We start from the raw sequence: 24,231 nt of genomic DNA on the forward strand, positions 1-24,231 counted from the left end.
GATGGACACGGAATTGGGGAGACATGTACCGTGGCCACTCCTGTGTGTGTTGCTATCTCTGAACCTTGTTCCTCCCCTCCTCTTTGAAGGGACCCTACTTCAGGGACTTCCCCAGCACCCAGAGTCCTGAATTTTCAACAGCCTTCCCATGGCCCCACAGATGGGGACGTCCTGCTCCCTGTCCCTCTCCTGCCGGGGCCACTGTCCTCCCACTGATTCCTCTGTGGGGTAGGAAAGCCTCCTGCAGCCCCCAGTGGCCTGTGGTCAGTGATTGCTCCCGGCGGCCTTGAGCACCTTGAGGCCCTGACTGTCCTTGCCCCTGGAATTCTCCTGACCCCTGCTCTTCTGCCGTGGTGCCGCGGTCTGGGCCTCCCTTGTCAGGCTCTGCCATGGTCCTGTTATGGTTTCAGTTTTCCCTCCTGCTCTCAGTCACGGGCTGCGCTTCGGTCCTTTTCCTGTCTCAGGTCCCCGTCTCCAGCCCTGACCTCTCTCCAGACCTTCTTTCTCCCACTCGTGGTGTCCCTGTTCCTCAGCCCCTCCCAATGGGCCTCTGGTTCCTATACTCCTGTCTCCCTGATGGCTTCTTCGAATCATGCTGGTCCCTTATCAATAGCTTCTCTACCGCACTCCCTCCCCAGGCCTGTGGCTGCCACTCTCGCGGAAGCAGACTCTGTTCCTCCACCCAGGACCCAACCCCGCCAGCCCATTGCCTGGGGATCTGCTCACCCAGCTGCCTTCCAGATGTGCCCTCACTCCTCCCTGCAAACCCAGAGCCTGGCCGGCCGCTGCCGCCACCCTGGGCCTCCCTCATGCTGTCCCCTTCTCTTGGTCATCCGCAGCTTTTCCTTCCTGTATGTGATTTGTCTTTATATAAGAACAAGAAGTAAGATTTTTCTGGGAGCTTCTGTTCCCAATGTCTTTTTCCTCATGCTGAGCTCTTGTGTGCCATGTGGGCTGTTGCTTCTCATGTGCTCACCTGTCTCTGCTGCATGGTCAGCCCGTGGGGGATGACGGCTGTCATCTCCGACTCCACAGTGTCATCTCTAGGGCCCTGCCTGTGTGGGGAAGGTTTGTAGCACCTGCCCATTTGCAGGTGGATTTTATATCATGGGTGGAGTTGTAAGTTTATACGGCAAGATAATTGGCTAGGGACTGGTGAACCTTCATTTCTGTTGAGCAGGAAAACCTGAGAGGCAGTAGTTCTTCTCCTGAAGCAATGGCCCAAGAAAGAGCTTTTGTAATTGGAAACTTAATATAAAATGATAGTTTGCATCAGGTGGCATAGCATCTTTTTTTTTTTTTTTTTTTTCTTTGAGACAGGGTCTCATTCTGTGGCCTGGGCTGGAGTGCAGTGGCGTGATCATGGCTCACTGCCTCACAGGTTCAAGTAATCCTCCCAAGTAGCTGAGACTACAGGTGCACGCCACCATGCCTGGCTAATTTTTGTAGAGATGGGGTCTTGCTGTGTTGCCCAGGCTGATCTTGAACTCCTGGGCTCAAGCAATTTGCCTGCCTCGGTCTCCCAAAGTGCTGAGGTTACAGGTATGAGCCACTGCTCCCAGCCTCCTAGCATCCTGATGAAGAGCTTGTTCTTTACTAAGTCTTGCTGATCCCCCCTCCCCTGATTTGTAGGAGGGGAATGATTTGTCTGCTGCATCGAGTTGTGCACATTAAATGAATTCATAAAACACTGATGTGTTAGCACAATTCCTTTTCAATACATGGCATCTTAATTTTTGTTCACCCATTATAAAGGATGCCTCACACAGTTGTAGTAATGGGAACAAGAGCATTTCTGACCCTTGGCCTGAGAAACTAGAAGTGAAACTGACTTAGATCATTTCAGTAGCCCAGAAAACACAATGAGCACCTACCATGCAGGGATTATAGTGGACCCTGGGGTTCCAGGGATGAATAAGACACTCTGTCCCAAAAGAACTCATCAAGGTAAAGAAGAAGTTGTCGACAAGTTAGCGAAAGTGAAGAAAAGGGAAAATCTTAGGGGGAGGAGAGGGGAACTTTATTTTAATGGAAGGAGACTTTCTTCAAACTGCTTTTCCAAGACAGGAGAAAAATCCCATGGAATTTAAGTGCCTCCAGGAGTGTAGACAGCAAGTTACCAGCCTGCGAGGGGTCTGCTCAGTGGTCAGGACACCGTGCTCGTGAGACAGAGTGGGTTCTACCCAGGTTATTCCTCTCTGTTCCATGGCCACAAACCATGTCGGCCCTTGACCCTGATTCAGCCCCGGCCCTGGCTCCTTGGACAGCCTAGGCAGCCATCGCCCAGCATCATCTTGGTGCTGGTCCCACTGATGGAGCAAGAGCACCACCTTTCCATTGCTGGAGGCCTCCTGAAGAATCCAAGAACTACAGATATTGGGAAGATACTAAGTGGACTCACAGAAAGTAAACATCACAGGCCAGGCACAGTGATTCACGCCTGTAATCCCTTTGGGAGCACTTTGGGAGGCCAAGACAGTGAGACAGGATTATTTGAGCTCAAGAGTTCAAAACCAGCCTAGGTAACATAAGGAGATCTATCTCTACAAAGAAAACTGTATTTTAAGTTTTTAATATAAGAATTATTTAAAAAATAAACATCACATTTACACTGTCACCTCTGTATAATCAGCCAAATCCAGTTTTCATATTTAAAGCGAATGAGCCCCCTCCTCTCAGTGGGAAAGATGAGCTGAAGCTTTACTCCCTCGATAGTGTTGGGAAAAGAAATCAGACAAAAATCTAAGGAAGGACCAAATATTGTACAGAGTGTGCCAGTAGGCTTTTGCAACTGGACTGAAAATACCTGCCTTTTCTCTCCACAGGGGAAAGTGGAAGTTGAAGCTGGGAAAGAAGGTATGAAATTTGAAGCGAGCGCCTTCTCATACTATGGCGTGATGGCCCTGACAGCCTCTCCAGGTATGTTTGGTTCCCAGCCGCATAGGGCAGGACCACGTGTTAGGAAGTAAGGCCCCTCTCCTTTCATCTTGCTTTCTGTATCTGCCAGCTGACCCCATTCACTTCCTTTTTGAACTTTTTTTTGAAGTATATCATATATGCAGAAAATCTGCACAAATCCTAAGTATATACCTCCATGAATTCTCACAAACTGAACACGTGTAAAGTGGCACCCAGACCAAGAGACAGGACGTTACCAGCCCCACAGAACTCCCATCACGCTCCCTTTTAGTCACTGGTCCCCCAGAGTAACTGCTTTCTTGACTTCTCAGCCTAATTCTGCCTGCTTTTGAACTTTGCATAAATGGAGACACTGTGTATGTTACACAGAGGCTGGCTCCTTTCTCTGTGTCGTGCTTGTCACATCACCTCTGTTGCTGTGTGTGATCACACTATTTCCTCTTGCCATGTCTAGTATGCCACTGTGTGAATACACAGCAGTGCACGTGTCCTTTCATTGCTGATAGACATTGGGGTAGTCCCGTCTGGGGCTACTGTCAATATGTGGCTTTGAACATTCTTATACATGTCTTTGGGTGAACGTGTGTCCATTTCTGCTGGGTGCACACCTGGGACTGGCACTGCGGGTCAGAGGGTGTGCCTCTGGATTCAGCTCTGATGTACCTGCATACTCCCAACCTGTGCTGTGTGAATTCCAGTTGCTCTGCATCCAGCACCTGGTATTGTTGAGTCTGTTAAATGTTAGCAGTTTGGGAGGTCTTAATTTGCATGTTTCTGAGGACGAATGAGGTTGTTGCTATATACTGACTGCCTGTGGCCGGCTCTTGTCTGGAGAGCTGGCCAGGCGAGTCAGCCAGTTAAGGGTGGGTGGCCATGGGGGATTGACAGTTCTCTGAGCACAAGATTGCAAGATGCCAGCCAGCCAGATGTGCTCTCAGACATGAACACAGATAGATACCTGGTGGCTTGCTGGCCTCTGGGGATGGCGCTGCTTGGCAGAGCGCACACACTTGCTATTAATACCTGAGGCAGCCCGAACAGGTCGGGCAGGTCGACAGAGGTGCTGGGGTGCCACCTTGTGGCAAAAACACCAAATGATATGCGGTTTTAGGAAACTTCATTTACAAACCTCAAACCTAAAAATAACCCATTTTAAAAGAATTCCTGAAAGCCAGGCTTCCAAGGGGAGGAGATGCCTCCAGACAAGACTGTTTCTGTGACATTGGTCTTCATCGACTGCTCCACCCAGTAGTCTGAGGAACCCAAAGATGTTTCAGTTAGAAAGTCACTGAGACGTCAAGAATTCTGTCGTATTTCTAAACTTCCTCTGCCCCAAATGCCCCTTCTCACTATCCTCGTGCAGGTGTTTGAGTCCTGGAGGCACAGTGTCCCCACTGTCAACTGCTGACCAACACCCAACACCCACTGTGAACATGGGCCTGTCTGACTCTACTTAATGAGTAGGTTTCTGTTGTAAACTTGAAGGTGACCTTCGTTTTCACTGCTTAGTGAGAGAGACAGGGTAGCTCTTACCTAGGCATGAGAAGACCTGGGTTATAGCTTCAGTTCCATCACAGGCAGGTCGTGTGGTGTTGAGCGAGGCCCTTGGTCTCATCCTTGTTAAGAGGATATAATGATACCAGCTCATGTGATTATTAGAAGACTAGGATGCAGTGATCCTCACACAAGTGCTTCGTCCCCTTGAAAGCATGAGGGTAAATGTGAGTATAGTAGAAAGGTGCCTGACTGTGATGAGTTTTGGCAGCTGACCTCAAATTAGCCCCAGGTGAGCAGAACCAGATTTATAAGATGGCTTTGAAAAGAAACTAGGAGTGGGTTGTACATTTCTACCAATTACTGGTTCCTGAAACATAAATACCAGCGCAGTTCCTATTGAACTGTAATGGAAGGACAAGTCTCATTCAGAAGAGGATGTGGTGAGCAGCCCTCTGAGTCTGGAACTGCTAAAAAGGAAGGGGAAATCACTTGAGGTCAGGAGTTCAAGACCAGCCTGGCCAACATGGTGAAACCCCATCTCTACTAAAAATACAAAAATTAGCCAGGCATGGTGGCACATGCCTGTAGTCCTAGCTACTTGGGAGGCTGAGGCAGGAGAATCGCTTGAACCTGGGAGGTGGAGGTTGCAGTGAGCCCAGAGCACGCCACTGTACTCCAGCCCAGGTGACAAAGCAAGAATCCATCTCAAAATAAAAAAGCGGGGGGGGGGGGGGGGGGGGGATTTCATTAATGGCATCTTACCTATTCCAAAGCCTAGTATTTTACTTAACTTTACAACTAAGATTTGGGATTTTGTATATTCATTGAGAGGCACAGTTAGTACAGATATCGCAAGGTAAAGTTTCTGTTTCTTGATGTTCGCTGTCTGGGGAAAACCGACAATAATCAGTTCTTAAGACCTACCTGCCCCAGAGGTGTGATTCCTGCTCAACATTTCATGTTCTGAGACTTTTCAATCTGATGGGGCAGTGAGTAAGTGGTGATGAGGATGACTCTGGTCTGCATTCCCAAGAAATCTGTGTATGCGTTCTTTACTTACTTTCCTCTATGTTGAGATTTGAAAGCGTTCCTAACAATTCAAAGCTTCAGGTCAAAATTAAAATGAGCTAAAGTTGCACAGATGGGGAGCTGTAGGCTGTGCAGTGAGTGAGTATTGGGGTGCAGGCGCCAGCGGTTTGGGTCAGGCTCTTAGGGCAGTTGACTAATCGAGCTCCCCTTTTGCGCAGCTACTGGTGATTTAAGCCCTTAAGAGTAGCACGTTTCGAGCTATCAACCCCAATTGGTTATTAGTGGCTTAAGAGATTTCTTGGTTAGTAACAAACTCGTGGGTAGGATTTCTCCTGATCTTGGCCTCCCTGTATTCCTCTTCCTGGAAAGCAGTGTGTGTTGTTTTGTTTCTATAATACCATACCGACTTGCATTTTTGCAACTGAATGCTCATATTGTATTGGTAGAACAAGTATCCCCTCCTGTCCCTTGATTACAGAGATCTCTGTTCTTGCCTTTTGATGCGATCTCACCCTGTTTTTCTCCATTTTTCAGTTCCTTTGTCCCTGTCTCGTACCTTTGTTGTCAGCAGAACAGAGTTGTTAGCAGCAGGTTCTCCAGGTAATTCTGCATGCTTCCTTTCCGTAATTCTCCTGATTGCCTTCCTTGCCCCCCATCACGCCTGGCTGGCTGGGTCTGCTCCCTTTACCTGGACAGGCTGTTTTCAGTGTTCCTTGGAGCGCTAAAGCTCTAAGGTTCCGTAACTTTATAGCGAGCTCTCCAGGAAAGCATAAGCCACAGCAGGTGGAGAGTCCAGAACACCGCAAAGTCACCATGCACAGGAGTAGCCATGAAGCATGGAAAGGGAGGGCGGCTCTGGCGTGGATTGTTAGCGCTCCCTGCCCTTGTGGCTGACCTTGAATTTTCAGGTCAGCAGTAGGGGACTGTTCTTGGTTCTTATTCTGACCTCAGCAAGTCATGGTGTGTGGAGTTTGCAGAGGCCCTGAGGGCCTCAAACCCTGAGGCCGCTTTTATAGAGCACATTTGCCAAAGGCCTGAGAGCTGTGAACTCTTCTTGGTAAGCAAGAAAAATACCCCATCCACACAGGCGCACGACATTCTTGTATCCTGGGTTCTTCCCACATCCGTGTGAGTGGAGCGCGAGCGCCTCTGCTGTCCGCCAGGCAGGCGGCCCTACTTCTCCCCACCACCAGGCAGGCGACCCCGCTTCTCCCCGCCACCAGGCAGGCGACCCCGCTTCTCCCCGCCACCAGGCAGGTGACCCCGCTTCTCCCTGCCACCTGACTTTGTTTTGGAGTGAACACCCGGCACATTCCTATCCCGCTGCTGCCGACTGCCCTGCAGGAGAGGGTGGCCAGTCCTAACTAATACGTCCAGCCATTGAAAAGAAGGGAAAAGGCTTAATCTGTCTTTAATTAAAATTGCTGGGATTTCCTAGTTGGTAACACAATTTTCCTATATTTATCTTTGGAGTTTTTTCCATAATTACTATCATAAAACTTTGGAACATAAATTTGGCCACAAAACCTGACCTGAACTGGGGGTCAGCCACTACGGTTTTAGCTCTGCTTGTTGTGAATCCTCGTCCGTCTCACCAAAAGTTAATGTGTTTGCGGACTAGGGCTGCCCCAGAATTGCTGGTGGTGTATGTAACATGGGGTGTACGGACTGTATCACCTTCCAGAATTCAAACATCTCTCTGGCCCCCAAGGGCTTCAGATGAAGAATGTGGACCTTTATTATTACTAATATTTTAAGTAAGATGGCACTTGAGGCTCTGAGCAGTGGGCTGAAGCTCAGGGTTGCAGCACCTCTGCTCGCGCTGGTGCCCATCGAGCTGTTGAAAGGGACATGGAAGGCAGGGCCTGCTCCTCCAGAGGGTGGCCATGCGGCCAGGCATCAGGCTCTTGGCAGAGGAGAGGGTCCACTCACACAAACAGAGGGCAGTGGGGCGAGAGGAAGCAGACTGAGTCTAGATGCTTTGGAAGATCAGAGAAATCCCCCTAAAATCCTTCTCAGGAGAAAACAGGAGACTCAGAATTACTGCAGGAGGCCTCAGACAAGCAAAGTACCTTGAAATGTTTTGTTTTTATAGCCTTCAAATGTTAACACACAAACACTGTTTCAAAGGTATCTAGAAATGGTGATGAGATTGGTGGCCAAAGCGCAGGGATACAGTAAGATCTCGTTTCAAAAAAAGGACTAATCTGTCACCCTGGGTGAAGTCACTGCATGTGCAAAACCTTGGTCATGGGGTGGGCGCATGGTGGCAAGGTCCGGGAGGAAGCTGACAAGAACGAATAGAAAATGCCAACTGGGCTCACTTATGGGGTACCTACTGTTGTCAGATAAGCACTTTGTACGTGATCTTATTTTTAATCCTTGTCAGACCTTATAAGATGGGTACCAGGGCTGGGTGCAGCACTCACACCTGTAATCCCAGCACTTTGGGAGGCTGAGGCAGGTGGATCACCTGAGGTCAGGAGTTCAAGACCAGCTTAGTCAACACGGTGAAACCCCGTCTCTACTAAAAAAATTAGCTGGGCGTGGTGGTGCATGCCTATAATCCCAGCTACTCAGGAGGCTGAGGCAAGAGAATTGACTGAACCTGGGAGGTGGAGGTTGCAGTGGGCCAAGATCGCACCACTGCATTCCAGCCTGGGTGACGAGAGGGAGACTGTCTCAAAACAAAACAAAACAAAAGGGTACCAGGTACCATCATCCACATTTTACAGATAAAGAATCTGAAACTTAGCAAAATTGGGTCACCTATTCAAAGATCTATTCTGCTAAATATAAAAGTCTGATAGATTGTTAATTTGCTTTGTTCTCGTAGAAATGGAAACAAGGGGAACTGCCACTCTGAATTTAATTTGTCTAACAATGGAGAATTAGTTCATGACTTGACAATTGGAGGGAGAGTTAAGATACAAAAATTTTAGGTGAAAGTGGCCAGGCACGGTGGCTCACGCCTGTAATCCCAGCACTTTGGGAGGTTGAGGCGACCAGATCACTTGAGCTCAGGAGTTCAAGACCAGGCTGGGCAACATGGCAAAAATCCCATCTATACCAAAAATACAAAACTTAGTTGGGCATGGTGGCACACGCCTATAGTCCCGGCTACTCAGGAGTCTGAGGTAGGAGGATCCCCTGAGCCCAGGAGGTTGAAGCTACAGTGAGCCAAGATCACACTACTGCATTCCTGCCTGGGTGATAAAGCAAGACCCTGTCTCAAAAAGAAAAAAATATTAGGAGAAAGTGAACTCATCACTGGAGATTCTTGGAGTACTTATGTTTTGTTCCGGGTGTCCTGTTTTAAGACGGTGATGGGGTGAGATGAACAGCTGCAGGATTTATCCTAGAGAAGAGACTTAAGGAGACCATTGCTCTCTTCACCTATCTAAGGGCTATTTTGAATAGCAGAGAAAGAAAAGGTACTAAAGCTCCACACAGAGGAAGTGAGGCTGTCATCTGAAGTTAGGGAGGCACATTTGGATGGGCGCGATGACAAACTTTCCCGATAGCCGAAGGGCAGGTGCAGCCAAGGGCCAGCTCCTCTGAGGGCAGCTGTCAGGGACACATTGCAAAGAGGAGCCAAGCGTCAGATGGGAGAATTGGTCCCCTCCAATCCTGTGATACGATGCAATTCAAGACCTGGCCAGGGTGGGCACACAGTTCCTATCTGCAGTAGTTGGTTAGAAAAGCAAAAAGTGAAAGAAGCCTTGATGAGAGGGCATTTTTTAATGATGTTTCCATTAGAAGCCACAGTGAACTTCCCTTTAAGAGCAACAACACCCAGACTGGCACTCCTTCCACTTTGTTTTAAGGGAAGGATGCTACAAAACCTCACTGAAGACTCTAGCGCCCAAGATAACTTGCTCAAACTCGTTAGGGATTTGGTGTCTTCTAGCTTTCTTGAATTCCTGAGACATCCTCGGGCTACCTGATGGGGGATTTTACTGGGGTCAGAGACGAAGATAATAGGTTCAGCTAGAGGGTATGGTATGAGCAGATGAGTATTTTGATCCCTTTATAATACATACTGATTTATTAATATTCTCAAGAGTCCCTTGTTTTTACTTCTGGCAAAGTAATGAAGTGCTGTCCTCTTCGTAGCCTACCTTTGATATCAAGCAGCTTCTGCATGTTGGGCCTTGGCCCAACCTCGCCTGAGCATCTCACAGTACCCGGGAATGTTCCTCACGAAGGCACACAGTGCAGGGTTTTTGCTGCTTGAGACTTGGGAGGATTGTGTCTGTCACATACACAGGGCCAAGCAGCTGAGATGGACATAGCCTGCTGGTACAGGGAAGCCCGCGAGTCCGCCACACATAGGAGACCCTCTGGCGTACTGTGCGGCCGAGACATCTGGAATCAGTTGGCTGGGCTTGTGTGGCATTTAGTATTTTTTAATTTGGAAAATAAAGAACTGGTTTTATTGGCTGTATCTACTTCACTTAAACAGTTGGATTTTTCCCTCCTTTTCCAGGTGAAAATAAGTCCCCTCCTCGCCCATGTGGCTTGAATCACTCAGACTCTCTCAGTCGAAGCGACCGGATTGACGCCGTCACACCAACACTGGGGAGCAGCAATAACCAGCTCAATTCTTCGCTCCTCCAAGTCTACATCCCCGATTACTCGGTGCGAGCCCTTTCGGATCTGCAGTTTGTTAAGGTGAGAGACGTGAGTGCAGCGTGGCTGGACCTGGCAGTTAGTTGTCAACTTCCCTGGCAAATTGTCTGTTTTGCTCCTTGCCCTCCTCGGAACTCTCCCTTTGTCACTTTGTGGGTGCCCTGCCTTCCATTCTCAACTACACACCCTGTCTTCGTCTGCTGTGCCCAAGCCTCAGGTTGAGAAAAACGTTGATCTTCTTGGTTCTATCCAATGAGCTGCCAAATCAAATGTGGCTCTTTCAGGGAATGGGAGCCAGAGATCCTGGAAAAAAGAGTAGCCCCTTTTCAAAGAGCTCCTGGGTGCGTGGCTCCCTGCCTGGCCCTGGGAAGGCTGAGGTCAGGAGACTTGGAGGGTTGTGGGGAAGGCTCCACCTCTGTCTTCTGCCGGGCAGTCAGAGTACTCATCTTGGTCTGAAATAAAGATGACTTTTGGAGAACAAGCCAGCTTTAGCTGGGGGAAACCAGTCTCTATTTTCTAGTCCCTAAAATTTTGAGACAATATTTGGAAGTGGGTTACATCAGTAAGAACTGACTTGTTCACCAAAGTCAACTTGAACTTGACAAAGTGGCTCACTGCGCTCAAGTGTGATTTTCTCCTAGAGAGGCTGCTGTGGGCCTGTCAGGATTGAACGTGTGGCGATCAGAGAACCTAAAAATAAGCATTATCTTGGTTTGTTTTCTGTGCCATCTTCTGGCCCCAGATCTCAAGACAGCAATACCAAAATGCCTTGATGGCATCCCGGATGGACAAAACCCCCCAGTCTTCAGACAGTGAAAACACTAAAATCGAATTGACTCTTACGGAGCTGCATGACGGGTTGCCAGACGAGACAGCCAACCTGCTCAACGAACAGAACTGTGTGACGCACAGTAAGGCCAACCACAGCCTGCACAACGAAGGCGCCATCTAGGCCGCGCTGGCTGCACCCGCCCAGGCCCGCACCCGCCCAGTCCCGAGGGCCCGGCCCTGTCTGCCCATGACTTCACTGGTGTGAGCTTGTCCGCCATGCTGTACCCTGCAACATTCTGAGACCAAAGACCTTGTGCCCTTCCCAGGAGCCGCGGAGGAGGACAGTGAGGGGAGGAATGGAAACGAGAGACGTGAAGTTGGCAGCCGGGGCATGGCGTTCAAGATTTTGGAGATGAACTGATTCCGCCCAAATAGAATCATGTTTATTTTTTCAGCTCTCCCTTTTATCATTATTCACGCTCCTCTGCCCTCGATTTGCATGAAGTTGAAAATTGTTGCGATTTATTTTTTCAAGAGATCATGTTTTTAAAATGTCTTTTGCAGAGTTTTAAGTTGTTCTGTCTGAACTCTGCTGCGATCCCATGATGTGACCCTGATGGGCTGGACTTGCCCCTCCGGTAGCCTTCCTTGGCCCTCCCAGCAAGGGGCACCCTTCCTCTGTGCCCCAGTGGGCATCACCGTCGATCTCGCTGGCTGAATGAAGAAGACCGTGTTACTGCAGAACCTGCCAAGTCTGTCATCACTGTGGGGTGTAGCCTGCCTCAGAGGGACCTGCAATCACCTCTCTGAGCTCAGTGGTATTTTGAGAATTTAATGTTTAACTGTACCCCTTTCCCTCAGGAAGATTTAACATTTGCTTGGGAATGTGATTTTGCTCCCACCCTAAGGAATTTTTATCACCAAAATGAATGTTAATGAATTTAAAACCCATGGTTTATCATTGGCAAGAGGCAAGTTGACTTCATCCTGTCATTCCAGCCTGGGGTCTGCCAGCCAGCCCTCCTCCCCGACCCAGCGCCCAAGCTCACAGAGTGTCGTCGCCCACCTCCCTGGTCCTTGCTCTTGTTAACCCAAGATGCTGCTACACAGATGCCAAATGGAAATCTTCCACAGGGCTTTTTCAGTAAACACGTGATGTGGAGTGCAAGCTCCTCCCCTTCCCACTAGAACAGACTTTAACAGAAAACGAGTGGGACCTTCTGGCTGCACTCTGTACCGTGTGCCGAGAAGGCGTTTCTAGACCCGTGTTTTTAAAGGAGGGAACTTCGGGGATTGCCAGCCCCTGCTCCTCCTCCCAGGGAGCCAACTGTCCCTCCTCCCCTGTCCCTGGGCCCATGGGGCCCGGCAGTGGCTGTGTCCCCTGCCTGAGGGCCTCTGTGCCTTCTGCCTCAGATGCGGCCTGTGCCAGAGAGGCTGCCTGTACAGCCAGGGTCAGTTTGGCCCCAAACAGGGATTCAGAAACCAAACGTGTGTTGTGGCCATTTTATGTGTGTCTCCGTCTTATTTTAATACCAAATTCATCATGTAGTGAAATTATGTCAGGAGGTATTTGACTGAATTCTTAACTATAGCTTATCTGTGTTTTGTTAGCCCGAGGGATATGTGCAGGTTGTTGGCGCTATTCATACACGGAAATGAAATCATACTGACCAGTGTACACACGAGATTATCAGTGCCCGCCGCATCCATCACTAGGAAAGGAGAGAGCGTTTTCTGTTTAGGCTCACTGCGCAAAGGGAGGCCTTGGCTAAGCGGCAGTTTTCTTCTCCCTACTCCAGGTAGGAAGTCTGTTCAGCCATGGCTGGGCTGTGTGCGGGGCAGGGAGCGTGGCTGAGGAGCAGACAGCAGCGGGCCGGGCTGGCTGCCTGGTGAGCAGTTTGGTGCCTCGGGTGTTGTGCATGCCCGGCTCAGTATTTCCTCTGGGATGCCAGTCCTGGAGTGTCTTCCTCAGAAGGTGCCATGTCCCTTAGTGGGGGGAAGTACTGATCTCACTTGGTGTAGAGGGTCACGGGGATCCCCCGAGGGTGCTGAGTGGCCTGCTACTGGCACGCAACCTGCCCCTGTGGGATGAAGCCCCAGCGTGTAGCTTGACCTTAGAGGGGACCCCACTCTAAGCATCCTTTTTTTTAAACAGAGCCATCTAGATATAAAAGTCAGTTTCTCAAGATGCCTCTCACTGAGCACAACACCAGTGTGATGAGTGTATAAAGATGAGGGGTCCCTGCAACAAAGCAAAGCGTAGCCCATGCTGGGGGAGAGCATCTATCCCCCTCTTCGGGTCTGCGCAGTGCTGGCCTTCCCTGAGCTGTGGGGAGCCAAGCCTGCCTAGCCCAGCTTCTCTGGCCTCAGGAACTCTGCCCTGTCAACCTGTCCGGGCTCACGTCTGCTTCTCCACACACAGTCTCTCGGGGATGCCTTGCTACTGGGAGAGCCTCTGGAATCAGAGCTAGTGTGTTGGTGCCCTTTTCAGAGCTCTGCTGTTCCTTTGTAAATCTTAAAGAACTGAGTCTGGGGAGAGGAGAGGGGATGCCAGCTGCTGCCTCTGACTTCAGGGAGAAGCAGACTTCTTAATACTGTCTTACCTGCTCGGTGTGATGGCTTCTTGCAAATTATTCTCCTATAAAAGAGCTCGGCAGGAGTGGCATCAGTGGGGCTCCCAAAGGATGAAATTTTAGCCGCCAAGTTCGTATTCATTTTCTGTTATTCTTTACCTTCTGTTAGTCACACTATTTTATAACATTAGGGAATCTAAAATAATTCCTGTCAGGTCCCTGAAGGAATGAAGGCTAACATCTCCTTTGGGGGAGAGCTTAGGACCCTTCAAACAATACTCATGTCTGAGCGACCAGATTCCTCTTCCAGGCCCCATTTTCCCTCAGGAAACCAACCTCTCAGATGGTTGGAGGAGAAACACTGGGCTGTTGCTTCTTCGGGGCAGCAGGAGAATGACTTTGGCTTGGAAGGCCTCTGCCATTCATCTCTACAAAGCCAGTGGGGTCCGGCAGAGAAAGACCGTGGAATAGCTGCGGTCTCGATGTGGCTGCTCTTTGGCACCTCCGCTGGACTGCCCTCCCGCGGCTGTGACCTTTTCAAGTGTGGAAGGGAGTGGGTCGAGTGGACCAGATGCAGACCCCTGAGTTCTGGATACTGATGGGAGGCCTCACCCTCCTTTACGGGGCCTCTCTGGGTGGGACAGAGCCTCACCTGCTCCTGAGCAGCCACTGGTGCCCCACGGTTCCTCTGAAACTAAATCCCTAGCATCCAGATAGTCCTGGGACACTCTGCCTGCTCTGTAAATGAGGAGGGCTTTTATCCTGCTGTTTGGAGGTTCCTTCCCTTCACTGCTTGTCCCATATGCGTCAGGCAAATTCAAAATCATACATTTAAACTCTTAGGAAAACAAAATCTTAAGACTTACACAGATATCGGGGTGCTAATCAACTAGCTTAAATCTTGATTCTTACATAATTTGAACTTGAAAGGGTACATTGAACTCTGTTCTTTCCTCCCTCCTCACCTCACTCCCTGCAGGGAGTTCAATGCCATGTTGAAGTGGTTGGCATCCCCGAGTGGGAGGGAGTGGGGCATCTTACCATCTTCTAATGTGACATCAAGGAACAGTGCACATGTTGAATGCAGAGCTTCACACTAATACGGAACAGTAACTGTGAGTATATTTACCTGTGCTGTTGTCAGCACTGTACACTAAAGGACCAGCTTTTCCAAGCCTAGGAAAATAATGGTAGATACAAATAGAAATACATTTTCCCTAGGAAATAGAGCAATAGGAATTTGAGCTAAGCAGGTACCATGAACTTCTGCCCTCAAATTCTCTCTTCGGGTTGAGGAGCAGACCTATAGGCCCTGGCTGATCAAGTCTGTGTCCTGCCTAGTAAAAACACACAACCACCTCTGTCATCTGAAGGCCAGCCGGGGATCTGTAGCCATCCTTGCCTTGCCTAGGCCCAGGAAGGTGAGGTCTCCTGGGCAACCAGAGTTGCCCCTGTGGTTCCCCAGGGGTGATCCTAGGCAGATGACTCACCCGGGCTGGCACAGGAAGGTGCTCACCTTGTTCTCTGGGGCTCCAAGCAAGAGCAGGCCAGGGAGGGCTGGCTTTGCACGCTACGTAGCATGACCCAAGCTCCCTGGTGGCATGGGAAAAACTCCCCTCTGCTTTTGAGCCCAGATATGGGCTTTTCTTTGCAAAGGGTTGAGGAGAAATACAAGACTGAGCTGGTAGGTTAGGGTCCAGAAGGCCTCTGAGGTGCCATTGCTTACTTCCTTACTGAGGAAACTGGCTCTTGTCCTGGGCCATGTAGTTCCATTCTGGGCTCTAGGCTAGTGGTGCTTCTGTCCATCAAGGGTATCTGGGTGAGTTGTAGGTTAACCCAGAATTTAGTAGGGATATAGGGGTTTGAATAGGAAAGTGATCTGGGGATTCAGAAATTTTTCTGATGTATCAATGAGCAACTTCTCAGTGGATTTTTATACCTCAGGGTCATTTGCAAATCTTTATCTTTTCCTATTTCTTAGGTGTTCAAGTTGGTTAATAGAGAGACGTTCAGAGACTTCTAAGTTGAGGTTCATTTGCCTCCGTTTGAGGGGTGAGTGGTGCACCAATAGCTTGCTGCTGTTACTTAGCAAGGCTGTGACAAGTAGGCCTTCCTCCTCTAGCACTTGCAAGCTTTCTGTCTGCGATCACGGTTTACTTGCCCGTTTCCCTTTTGCTACCTTCTTTCCTATATGGAGATTCATATTCTAGAGTCCCTGGTCAACCCTACGGATGCGAAGAAGAGATGGCAGTTCACAGCAACTGCATAGAGTAGGGAGCAGCTTTCCTCCCACCATCCTAGGCTGGGGACCTTTGCTTCTCACACCACTGTGGTTGGCTTAGCTCAAGTAAGCATGTTCTCTCTGTATGCTAGAGCTACTGACATCATCTCTACTAGAATTGTTTTAAATATCTTTTGATGGGAAATACCAGGTTGAACTTCAAGCATCATGGAAACAAAGGTTCTAGCTGCAAGAGAGTAAAGTTCTAGGTGTTTGTATGCCAAGGTTTATATGTACACAGATCCAACACATACTGTAAGAAAGACTTGAGTACACAAGGTTTTCAGGTTTTAATGCCCATTGGGACCGTGAACAAATGAGAAGAATGGGAGCATTGTTGTCTTGCCTCGCTTGGAAGGATGCCTTCCGGCATCTGATCCACATGGATTCACTTTTAGGATGCAGTTCTTTGGGGGCCAGATTTGGCTGCAGATTCACCCTGAAGAGAACTATCCAATGGGCCTGGTGGGGCTTGGGTGCCTGCCTTTTTTGTTGGAGGCTCAGACTTCTAGAGCAGAGCAAAGTTGGGAAGAATGAGGTCTTAGGATTCTCATTCCCCAGAGAGCCCCAGCCTCGCTTCTGATCATTACTCCCCAAGTCTGAAGTCTACTGTGAAGGTGAAGTTATCAATTTTTTCTTGTTTGAGTCCTTTAAACCCACAAATGTATATGCTTTATTTTATATTATTTATTATGTACATATGCCTGTTAGTACTTCGTCTGTGACTAGGACAAGGTCTTGAAGCTTCCTCATCCATGGATCCTAGGGTTCTGCTGTCCTTTAAGGCGGGTGAGAGGGTAGTGTTGTTTTTTATAAACAGGTTGCTGCTTTTATGTTGGCCCTAGCATCCCCAGCCCCTTTAGTTGGGCCCACCTGTATTCCTTATGACCAGTGTTTTGGATGAGGATGGAGGCAGGTCTCCTACCTTGTGGGCAGGGCCTCTCAAGTACCTCCATGAAATATTTCCAAGGTGGTTTCTTGGTGACAGGCTCTCTTCCCCTATGTAGGGTACAGTACAGCTGTGAGTCCACGGCCTCCTTCCTCCCAAGGCAGGTCACTTGCCTGGCCCCACAGTGATAATGGTTTCTTCTACTTACCTTAGATTGCATAATCCATTTTTCTGGATAATGGAAGCTGCCTGCCCATCTGGGCTCTTAATATGACTTTTCTTGGTTTTGAGGCCCAGTGCCAACATTGCCTTGGCCCTCAAGTAAGACCCTGCTTTGTGTCTGACTTTGATCCTCCTCAGCCTTTATTCACTGTATCATAGTGTACAGGTCATGCATTTGAGCAGTGAAGTTTTCTGAACACAGTATTCAGAGCTGTGTACATAAACCTAAATAAGCACAAATGACATGTATAGGATTGAGCTGATTGTCTTAATGAATGCATTTTATAATTCAAATGATGTTGTAGATGTACAGTCTCTCCTATTTATTTTGTACCAATTTATTTGTAAATTTTGTGATTGTTTTACAAGGTTTTTGTTTATTTCTATTCTATTTAGATAAATGATGTTCTGTTCACCCTGCTAGCAGATGTGTGTTCCCTCTTCCCTTTCATCTGTGCAACACCAACCATGCCATTGTATTCAGCTTGGCTGAACCAACTGCCCTACCCACTTGCCTGGCTTTGCTGGTGGGAAAGCTGGGACTGGATCTCAGCATGACAACATAGAAGAGCATCTTCTTTGGACAGTGTAAAGTCTTAAGAGAAGTGGGTACTAGTTCTGTGCCTCCAAGTCACAGCCTGGTACAGCCAATCCTAGGGGGAAGGTGTCCTCCTTTGCAAGGATTATAATCTGTCCTCCATCAGTTACTCTCTACATAAGAACATTCAGAGTATCCAGTCAAATTGCCCCAGACATTGGCTGCTCAGTCACTAATAACAACACACAGTGCGGCTGGGCTAAGCCGGCATTTCCTAGGTAAGACCAAAGGTCTCATTCAGGCCTCTCAATTGGCTCTTGAAGACAAGGATGGCTTTATAGGTCCTCCTCTGCTATACTAAGCCTGGGAGGAAGGTCGGAGCAGGCATGGATAGTCGCTTTCAAGTGGAAAACATCCGGCCTGAGTGTGGCGAGGCGTGTGCAGGTGGGTCTTCAGGATTCAGTGGACATCCTGCATTCCCCAGTAATCGGTGTGTATGATACACAGTCTTTTCCATCACTACTTTGTCTTCTGTTCCTTCTTACCCTCATCACTCACATGAGACCAGTCCCTGAAGAACTTACGGTGGAGCTTCAGGGACCCTCTGTGATCCATTCCTAAACCACATCTTTTTGGAATCCCTTTTCTCTCCACTTTTAGTCTCTATTTTACATTCCAAAGAGGATCGTGCTCTGAAAATTTAGCCTCTTGACTGGTCCATTTATAGTCCCCACTGAATTTATTTAACCGTGGCATTTGCAGTCTTTTACTTACACTTGTTCTGTGGATGGAGACATTTCAGGGAAGAACTGCTGACAGAATAGGCTTTCAGACACTGCCTGACCTAACTACCGCTCCCATCTCCCCAGGTATCACCCAACTACCTGAAAGTAGAATGAGGTGTATCTTAGCCCAGTGAAATGCTGTCTTCGGACCCTGCTTGCTTTCATTAGAAGCAGGGCAGAAAGTGGCAGCAGAGGTAGGGAAAGAAATCACGGTAGCACATTCACTCCCAGCCTCCTGCCTTGGTTTGTTTTTCCTGTTTTACTCGCTTGGTCTAGATGAGCCCTTAGCTCAAATCAGGAAATGCTCCAAGGAAAATGGAGGCAATTTTTCCTGCTGTCAAGATGAGATTTGCCTAAAACTCCCCCCTGCATCCTCAGAGTGCGCATACATCCACTCATTTCTAAGCTTTATCGTGATGCTCCCGGGGTTTCTATTTCACAAAAATTGTGCTCCCTAGAGCCGTTTTTCAACTCGGCACTTCTGAGGAAACAAATATTGATCAGAGGGTCTTGTAGAGAAAGTGGTTAAAAACTGACCTTTTTATAGCCTGGAGTTGACTTCTGGAAACTTATTTTATACTTTTTGAAGGTAATTTAAAAGAGATGATTCTTTATTAAAGCCAAAAAGTTGAATTCTGTTAGATGGATAATAAACTCTTTTGCTTTCTTTGTATGGTGGTTTTGTCATTTTCCCTCCAAGGGCCTCATATCTGTGCTCTTATTTTCAAGCAGTCCCAGGACAAAGGGATGGTTCTAGGGCCCTTTTCTCTGACTTTCTGCTGGCATGCCATCTCCCCTAGTGGATTACTGAGGACTGAGGACGCACGTTTCTAAGGGAGAATTAGTTGCCCGACTTCTGAAGTGCTTTTCCTGTCAGGGTATTAGTGACTGTGCACTGTTCAAACAGGAGGCCAACACATGACAGGAAATTTTAGATTGGGCCAGTTTTCCTACTGCAGTTCTACTAAGTCATTGACTTGAGGTCAGTGGGTCCAAAAAGTTACTTGTTTAAAGATACCCACACACTCAAGTCAAAGATACCTCTGGTGAGAACACTCTCTCAAAGACTGGACACTGAATAAACATTTTTCAGTGTGGGGAAGGTTTGCTTGGCAAATCTTCTTTCCAAGTATCTCAAGAACTTGTGAGACGTGGAAGGACTATTGCTGCCTTTCGTGGGAAAAATGTGTGCTCAGCTGCTTGGGCTCCAGTTTGTGTGGGAAGGTTTATCTCAGGCCTTGTCTACTCCCCTCGCCAGACATGGCTTTGGGAAGAGCTCCATGGGAGACCAGAACATCTGGGGACATATTTGTACCTAGTTATTTTGTGTGAAGAAACAAAGGGACGAGATTCAAAATTCATCGTGTTTTAAATTTAAATTGGAAAACAGATTCTCATCCTTAAACAGAGTCAGCAAGTTTGAGATGAAATGTTTGTGTTCAATGGGGAGTACTTTTTTGTGTTAAAGCTCTACAGAGAAACTTCTGTATATATTTTATTTTTGAGATCACATACCTTTGTTGGAATGAATCAGACCGTTGTGGCCTCGGGATGAAGACATTGTGTGTGAGGACAGGGAAAAATGGTTGAGAAATCCAGGTTAAAGAATAGAAAAGCTTTTTACTCATTCTATAAATGAACATGCTGCCTGTTTAAAGGACTTGCTTTCTGCTGTTTCTAGATACCTAGCAGCGCGAGAACTGTGTGACGTGCTGCGTTCTTGTTACGGGAGGTGCGTGACGGGGCAGCGGGGGTTTCTGGAAGTCACCTGTTTCTGCTTTCTGGCTGCCTGTGCCTGTGGTCATCCCTGCTCCTTAGCAGTAGTGCATGTTTTTCTTCTGTCTGCAGGGTTGCTCTGGTAGCTCCACGGTAGAGATTTCACTCTCAGGGCCTCCCAAAAGTTGTGTATCATTTGAAATTGTTCTATTTGAGGAAAAACTTTTAAGAAAAGCTGGATTCCCTGATCACCACTAAAGATCATCATGAGAAACATAAGTATTTGAGCCCTAAACTACTAAGCCCAGTGAGGAACTGGAGCGTTAACTGTATGGCAATAGCTAGATCATAGTTACCATTTTTCCCACCATCAAAGACAGATTAAATAGTTTCCATAACATGGAATGTGGGTAAGGTTCCTACCCTAATACAGACTTAAATATGTAGTTGTTTGTCTCAGGCTATTCGTGGTGAATAAGCAGAGTATTTATTTTAAAATGACCAGGCAGCCTTGGAAAAATTGCTGGGCTTTAAAGTTGTTGACAAAGTATTTCTTAAATAAATACATCTGATTTAGAAATACCTAAACATGGACAAAATACTTTTAAATCTGACATGCAACTGCATGTGGCTTTTTAAAGTGGTTTCTTAACAATGCTAATGTGACTTAAGGATTTGTAGTTCTATTAAAAACGACTTCTGAAAGTATCTTAGGGTAGCTTGAAGGGTTTGCGTTATTATTTATTTTAGGTCTCAGCAGAGGTATGCTTATGGCAAGAGAAAAATCTTAGGTCTAAATAGAACACTAAACTTTCTTGGCTGTGACCAACTTTTCTGAAGTACACCATCATCAGAGTTTTCACTGACTATCTTTGCAGAGATGAATGAATGTACTGGGCAATTCCTCTGCCCAAGGAAACCCAGCAGGGCCTCGGTCTGCTGTACCACTGACCAACTGCTGGGGAGGCTAGGGGACCTGTCAGTACATGCTGTAAGGTTGGGAGTTCAGTCTAGCAACCAAGAAGGGGTTGCCTGGTGTTCTACAATGCCTATAGTGTTTTCAAAATGCCTGGGAAAAAATTCTCAAAAGAGGTGGCAGAATGGTCTTCTCACGGTGTAAAACTCCGCAGGATTTTTTTTCTTTTTTTTTTTTTTTTAAGGAAAAAAGTATACCTTTTAAGTTCAGCTTCCTTAACTACTGGCAACAGAGAGAAACTCATAATTTGTTTTAAAAAGCCCAGTTACAGCTGCCCTGCCTACCCATGGACCATTGACTTCCCAGCACACTCTTAAGAATAATATACAGAGAGGCACCATTTTGCTCTGTGTCTTATGGAATCCTAGAGCTCTTGAATACGTTTTGGTGGTCCTACAGAGAGCTGTAACTAGCAGTGGAGTTGTTGCTTATTCCAGCTGTGTGCTTTTCACTTTCCGATCTTTGGACCCAGAGAATCATTTGCCATGGAATCATCTGGCTAGTAAGACACTCTTATATGGATGCAATACAAAAAGTGGTAAATTAAAGCAAAGCAATCATGTGGTCCTTACTCTAAAAGAGACAATATGTAAATGTACTATTATAATAAGGTAGCTCTGCAGATGTAATAAGCTACTCATAAATTATTTGGGTTTAAGAAAACTTAAGACTATGTTAAACTGGGCAACATCTCCATCTTGAGTGAGAGTAATTAGTAACTAGGATGACCATACATTCTCCTAACATGGGCAACAGTCTAATTGTTATTGCATTTCTGATCTGATTCTTTTAAAGGGGCATATATTCCCAATATATACCATTTAGAATGTATGTTTCTTGGATGACTTAATCTGAAGCCATATAAGTCCAAAGTAGTGAGACAGACAGTATATCCTTGACTAAGTTATCAGGCTGTGTTCTCTGCTTATAAAATAATTTTTTTAAAAGCCTCACTTCACAGTCCTGTTCCAAAAATCTTTCTGTGAAAAAATTTGAGGCCTATGTAACACCATGAATATAATCATGTTTGTTTGTTAGAACATAATCAGTTCTTGAATATTTATTTCCTTTAAGAGAATATCAAACTGATGTCACCAAATCTAAACCCACTTGAAGACCAATAGCTATTACAGTTGTACTACAGAATAGGTCAAAGTCACCGTTAGAAATATTACACTTTATTGAATTCTGGAGCAGCTAATCTACCCTCCCCTATTGACCAATGACAAGAACGGAAGAAAATATACGATGGTTAAAGAAAGAGTCTATAACCACTGTTTAAAATGTTGAAACAACTTTCACTGTACTGGTGAAAGTTTTAATACCCTAACATACACAGTAATGGTTCATTCTTGTTTAAAACAAGAAGTGATTTCGACTTGGGATTGGGATTTTTATTTATTTTTTTTGAGATGGAGTTTCGTTCTTATTGCCCAGGCTGGAGTGCAATGGCACAATCCTGGCTCACTGCAACCTCCGCCTCCTGGGTTCAAGTGATTCTCCTGCCTCAGCCTCCTGAGTAGATGGGATTACAGGCATGCGCCACCACGCCCAGCTAATTTTGTATTTTTAATAGAGATGATGGGGTTTCTCCATGTTGGTAAAGCTGGTCTCGAACTCCCGACCTCAGGTGATCCGCCTGTCTCGGCCTCCCAAAGTGCTGGGATTACAGGCGTGAGCCACCATGCCTGGCCTTGACTTGAGATTCTGAAGTGAATTTATTCACACTGATTGTGCCCTCTACTTTAGTAAGGTTCTGGCTTACAGAGCCCTCTTCCCATCCTCTGATGTTCAATTTTAATATACAGCAATCAACTCTTAGAGGATAAAGAAATCTGGAATTGGGTAGCATGAGCCACAGCTATATAGCCCACACTAATGAATGTTCTGTAGTATAAAAAGGCAGTTCTTCCCTTTCTTTTCTGGGGGCTTGTTCCTTTGTCCACTTGCAGCTAAATTCTTTCTATAGATTTATCACAGATAAGAAGAAGGTTTTTGGATAAACAAATAAGCATTTGTGCTATTAAACAAACAAAAGGTAATAAGGATACTGTCTTTTCCCTCAAAATAGAATCCTGCCCTAAAGCAAGTAGAGCATACTTCTGTGCAAAGCCAGTGATAGAGAAGCAGCCTTGCCAGAGTCACTGAGGATGAATTAAAGGCTTGTAAAAGGAAACTTGACCTTAACAGAGACTACATTTGATCATGGAAATAATACATTTCTCCACTGATATACAATACCATGTAATGCACTGGAAAAGTTGGACCAATAGCACAATTTGTAACATTACAGATCACCTCTTCCCACTCTGAGACTCTTTCCTTTTCCTCGTGTATCCAGATACACTGACATACGGATGATTTTAAAAAAAGTGTCACAAGCCACAGTGGAGCCATATACATGCAGTTCAGCCTGATTTTACCCTTATTTTCTTCTAATACAGACTCCATTACAATTTTGGACCATCTGCAAAGAGTACAGATACACAAAACCAAAACAAGTACCTATGATAATAAAATCTTCAGAAACTTTTCAGACGTACCTTTCATGGAGCCCCCTCCCTCCCCCGAGTAGAACCCTAACAGGGACCTCGTTTGTTCCTGTGAGTCCTGCCAGGACTTGTTTAATGGGTGCTTGGGGTTTTGGTTTTCCTCATTCCTCCTCCTCCTCCTCCTCTTCATCATCATCTTCATCATGGCAGTGTGTAATTTCCTGGGGGGCCAGTGGGAAGAGGTTGGGAGGTTTAATCTCACTAATTGACCGTGTCAGCTGGTGCCGCTTGTAGTCAGTGTCTTTGAAATCCACTGATGTGCGGTTCCGGGTGGCAAGAGGAGACTCCATCTCATTGATATCTACGTGTGTGTGCTCCACCGTTGATTCATGAGGCATCTAGACAGAAAAAAGCTAGAGGCTCAGAAAGCAGGCAGAGCAAAGTAGCTACTTCCCAAATCCTAACCCCTCTCCTCTGTTAGGTGGCCATGCAATTACATCTATAATGGACCACAGGACAAGTCAATATAGACTTATCTTCATAGAACTACTTATAGTTGCCTGTCTTCCTCTCTCCCTGCCCCTCAAAATGGTGCCCATATTGTCTACTGCAGCCGGAAACTGGAAAAGATGGAGAGGGGAGTTTACTTTCTATTTTACAGCAAAAACAAGATAGTCCTGAAACAGATCAGAATATAGGAATGTAAAAACCACATTTTCTTTTTCTTGAGATGGTCTCTCGCTGTCACCCAGGCTGGAGTACAGTGGAGCAATCACAGCCCACTGCAGCCTTGACTTCCTGGGCTCAATCAATCCTCCCACCTCAGCCTCTAAAGTTCTGGCGTTACAGGCATCAGCCACCATGCCTGGCCCACATACAGCTTTTAATAGAGTAGACCTCAGAGAGTAAAG

At 46.9% G+C, this 24,231-nt stretch overlaps 2 protein-coding genes across 30 annotated transcripts in view; one reads left to right on the forward strand and one right to left on the reverse strand.

Annotated features, from left to right (window-relative positions):
* Positions 1 to 18,809, forward strand: part of CNNM2 (cyclin and CBS domain divalent metal cation transport mediator 2) — a 166,799-nt gene extending 147,990 nt beyond the window's left edge. Inside the window, exons 5-8 of one of the 2 annotated variants that reach the window (XM_004050029.5) lie at positions 2,826 to 2,919; positions 5,980 to 6,045; positions 9,935 to 10,119; positions 10,820 to 18,809. In XM_004050029.5, the coding sequence (XP_004050077.2) occupies positions 2,826 to 2,919; positions 5,980 to 6,045; positions 9,935 to 10,119; positions 10,820 to 11,029 (555 nt within the window). In that variant the 3' untranslated portion in view covers positions 11,030 to 18,809. The remainder of the gene's footprint in view (positions 1 to 2,825; positions 2,920 to 5,979; positions 6,046 to 9,934; positions 10,120 to 10,819) is intronic. The other variant, XM_004050030.5, reaches the window with a different exon arrangement.
* Positions 18,810 to 21,990: 3,181 nt separating this feature from the next.
* The window catches only part of NT5C2 (5'-nucleotidase, cytosolic II), a 188,023-nt gene continuing 185,782 nt past the window's right edge, over positions 21,991 to 24,231 (reverse strand). For all 28 annotated transcript variants that reach the window (XM_055352861.2, XM_055352857.1, XM_031015197.3 and 25 more), the window contains one exon: positions 21,991 to 23,718. In XM_055352861.2, coding sequence (XP_055208836.1) covers positions 23,482 to 23,718 — 237 coding nt within the window. In that variant the 3' untranslated portion in view covers positions 21,991 to 23,481. The remainder of the gene's footprint in view (positions 23,719 to 24,231) is intronic.

The sequence above is a fragment of the Gorilla gorilla genome, chromosome 8 (assembly GCF_029281585.2).
Source record: "Gorilla gorilla gorilla isolate KB3781 chromosome 8, NHGRI_mGorGor1-v2.1_pri, whole genome shotgun sequence".
In the NCBI taxonomy this organism is placed as follows: domain Eukaryota; kingdom Metazoa; phylum Chordata; class Mammalia; order Primates; family Hominidae; genus Gorilla; species Gorilla gorilla.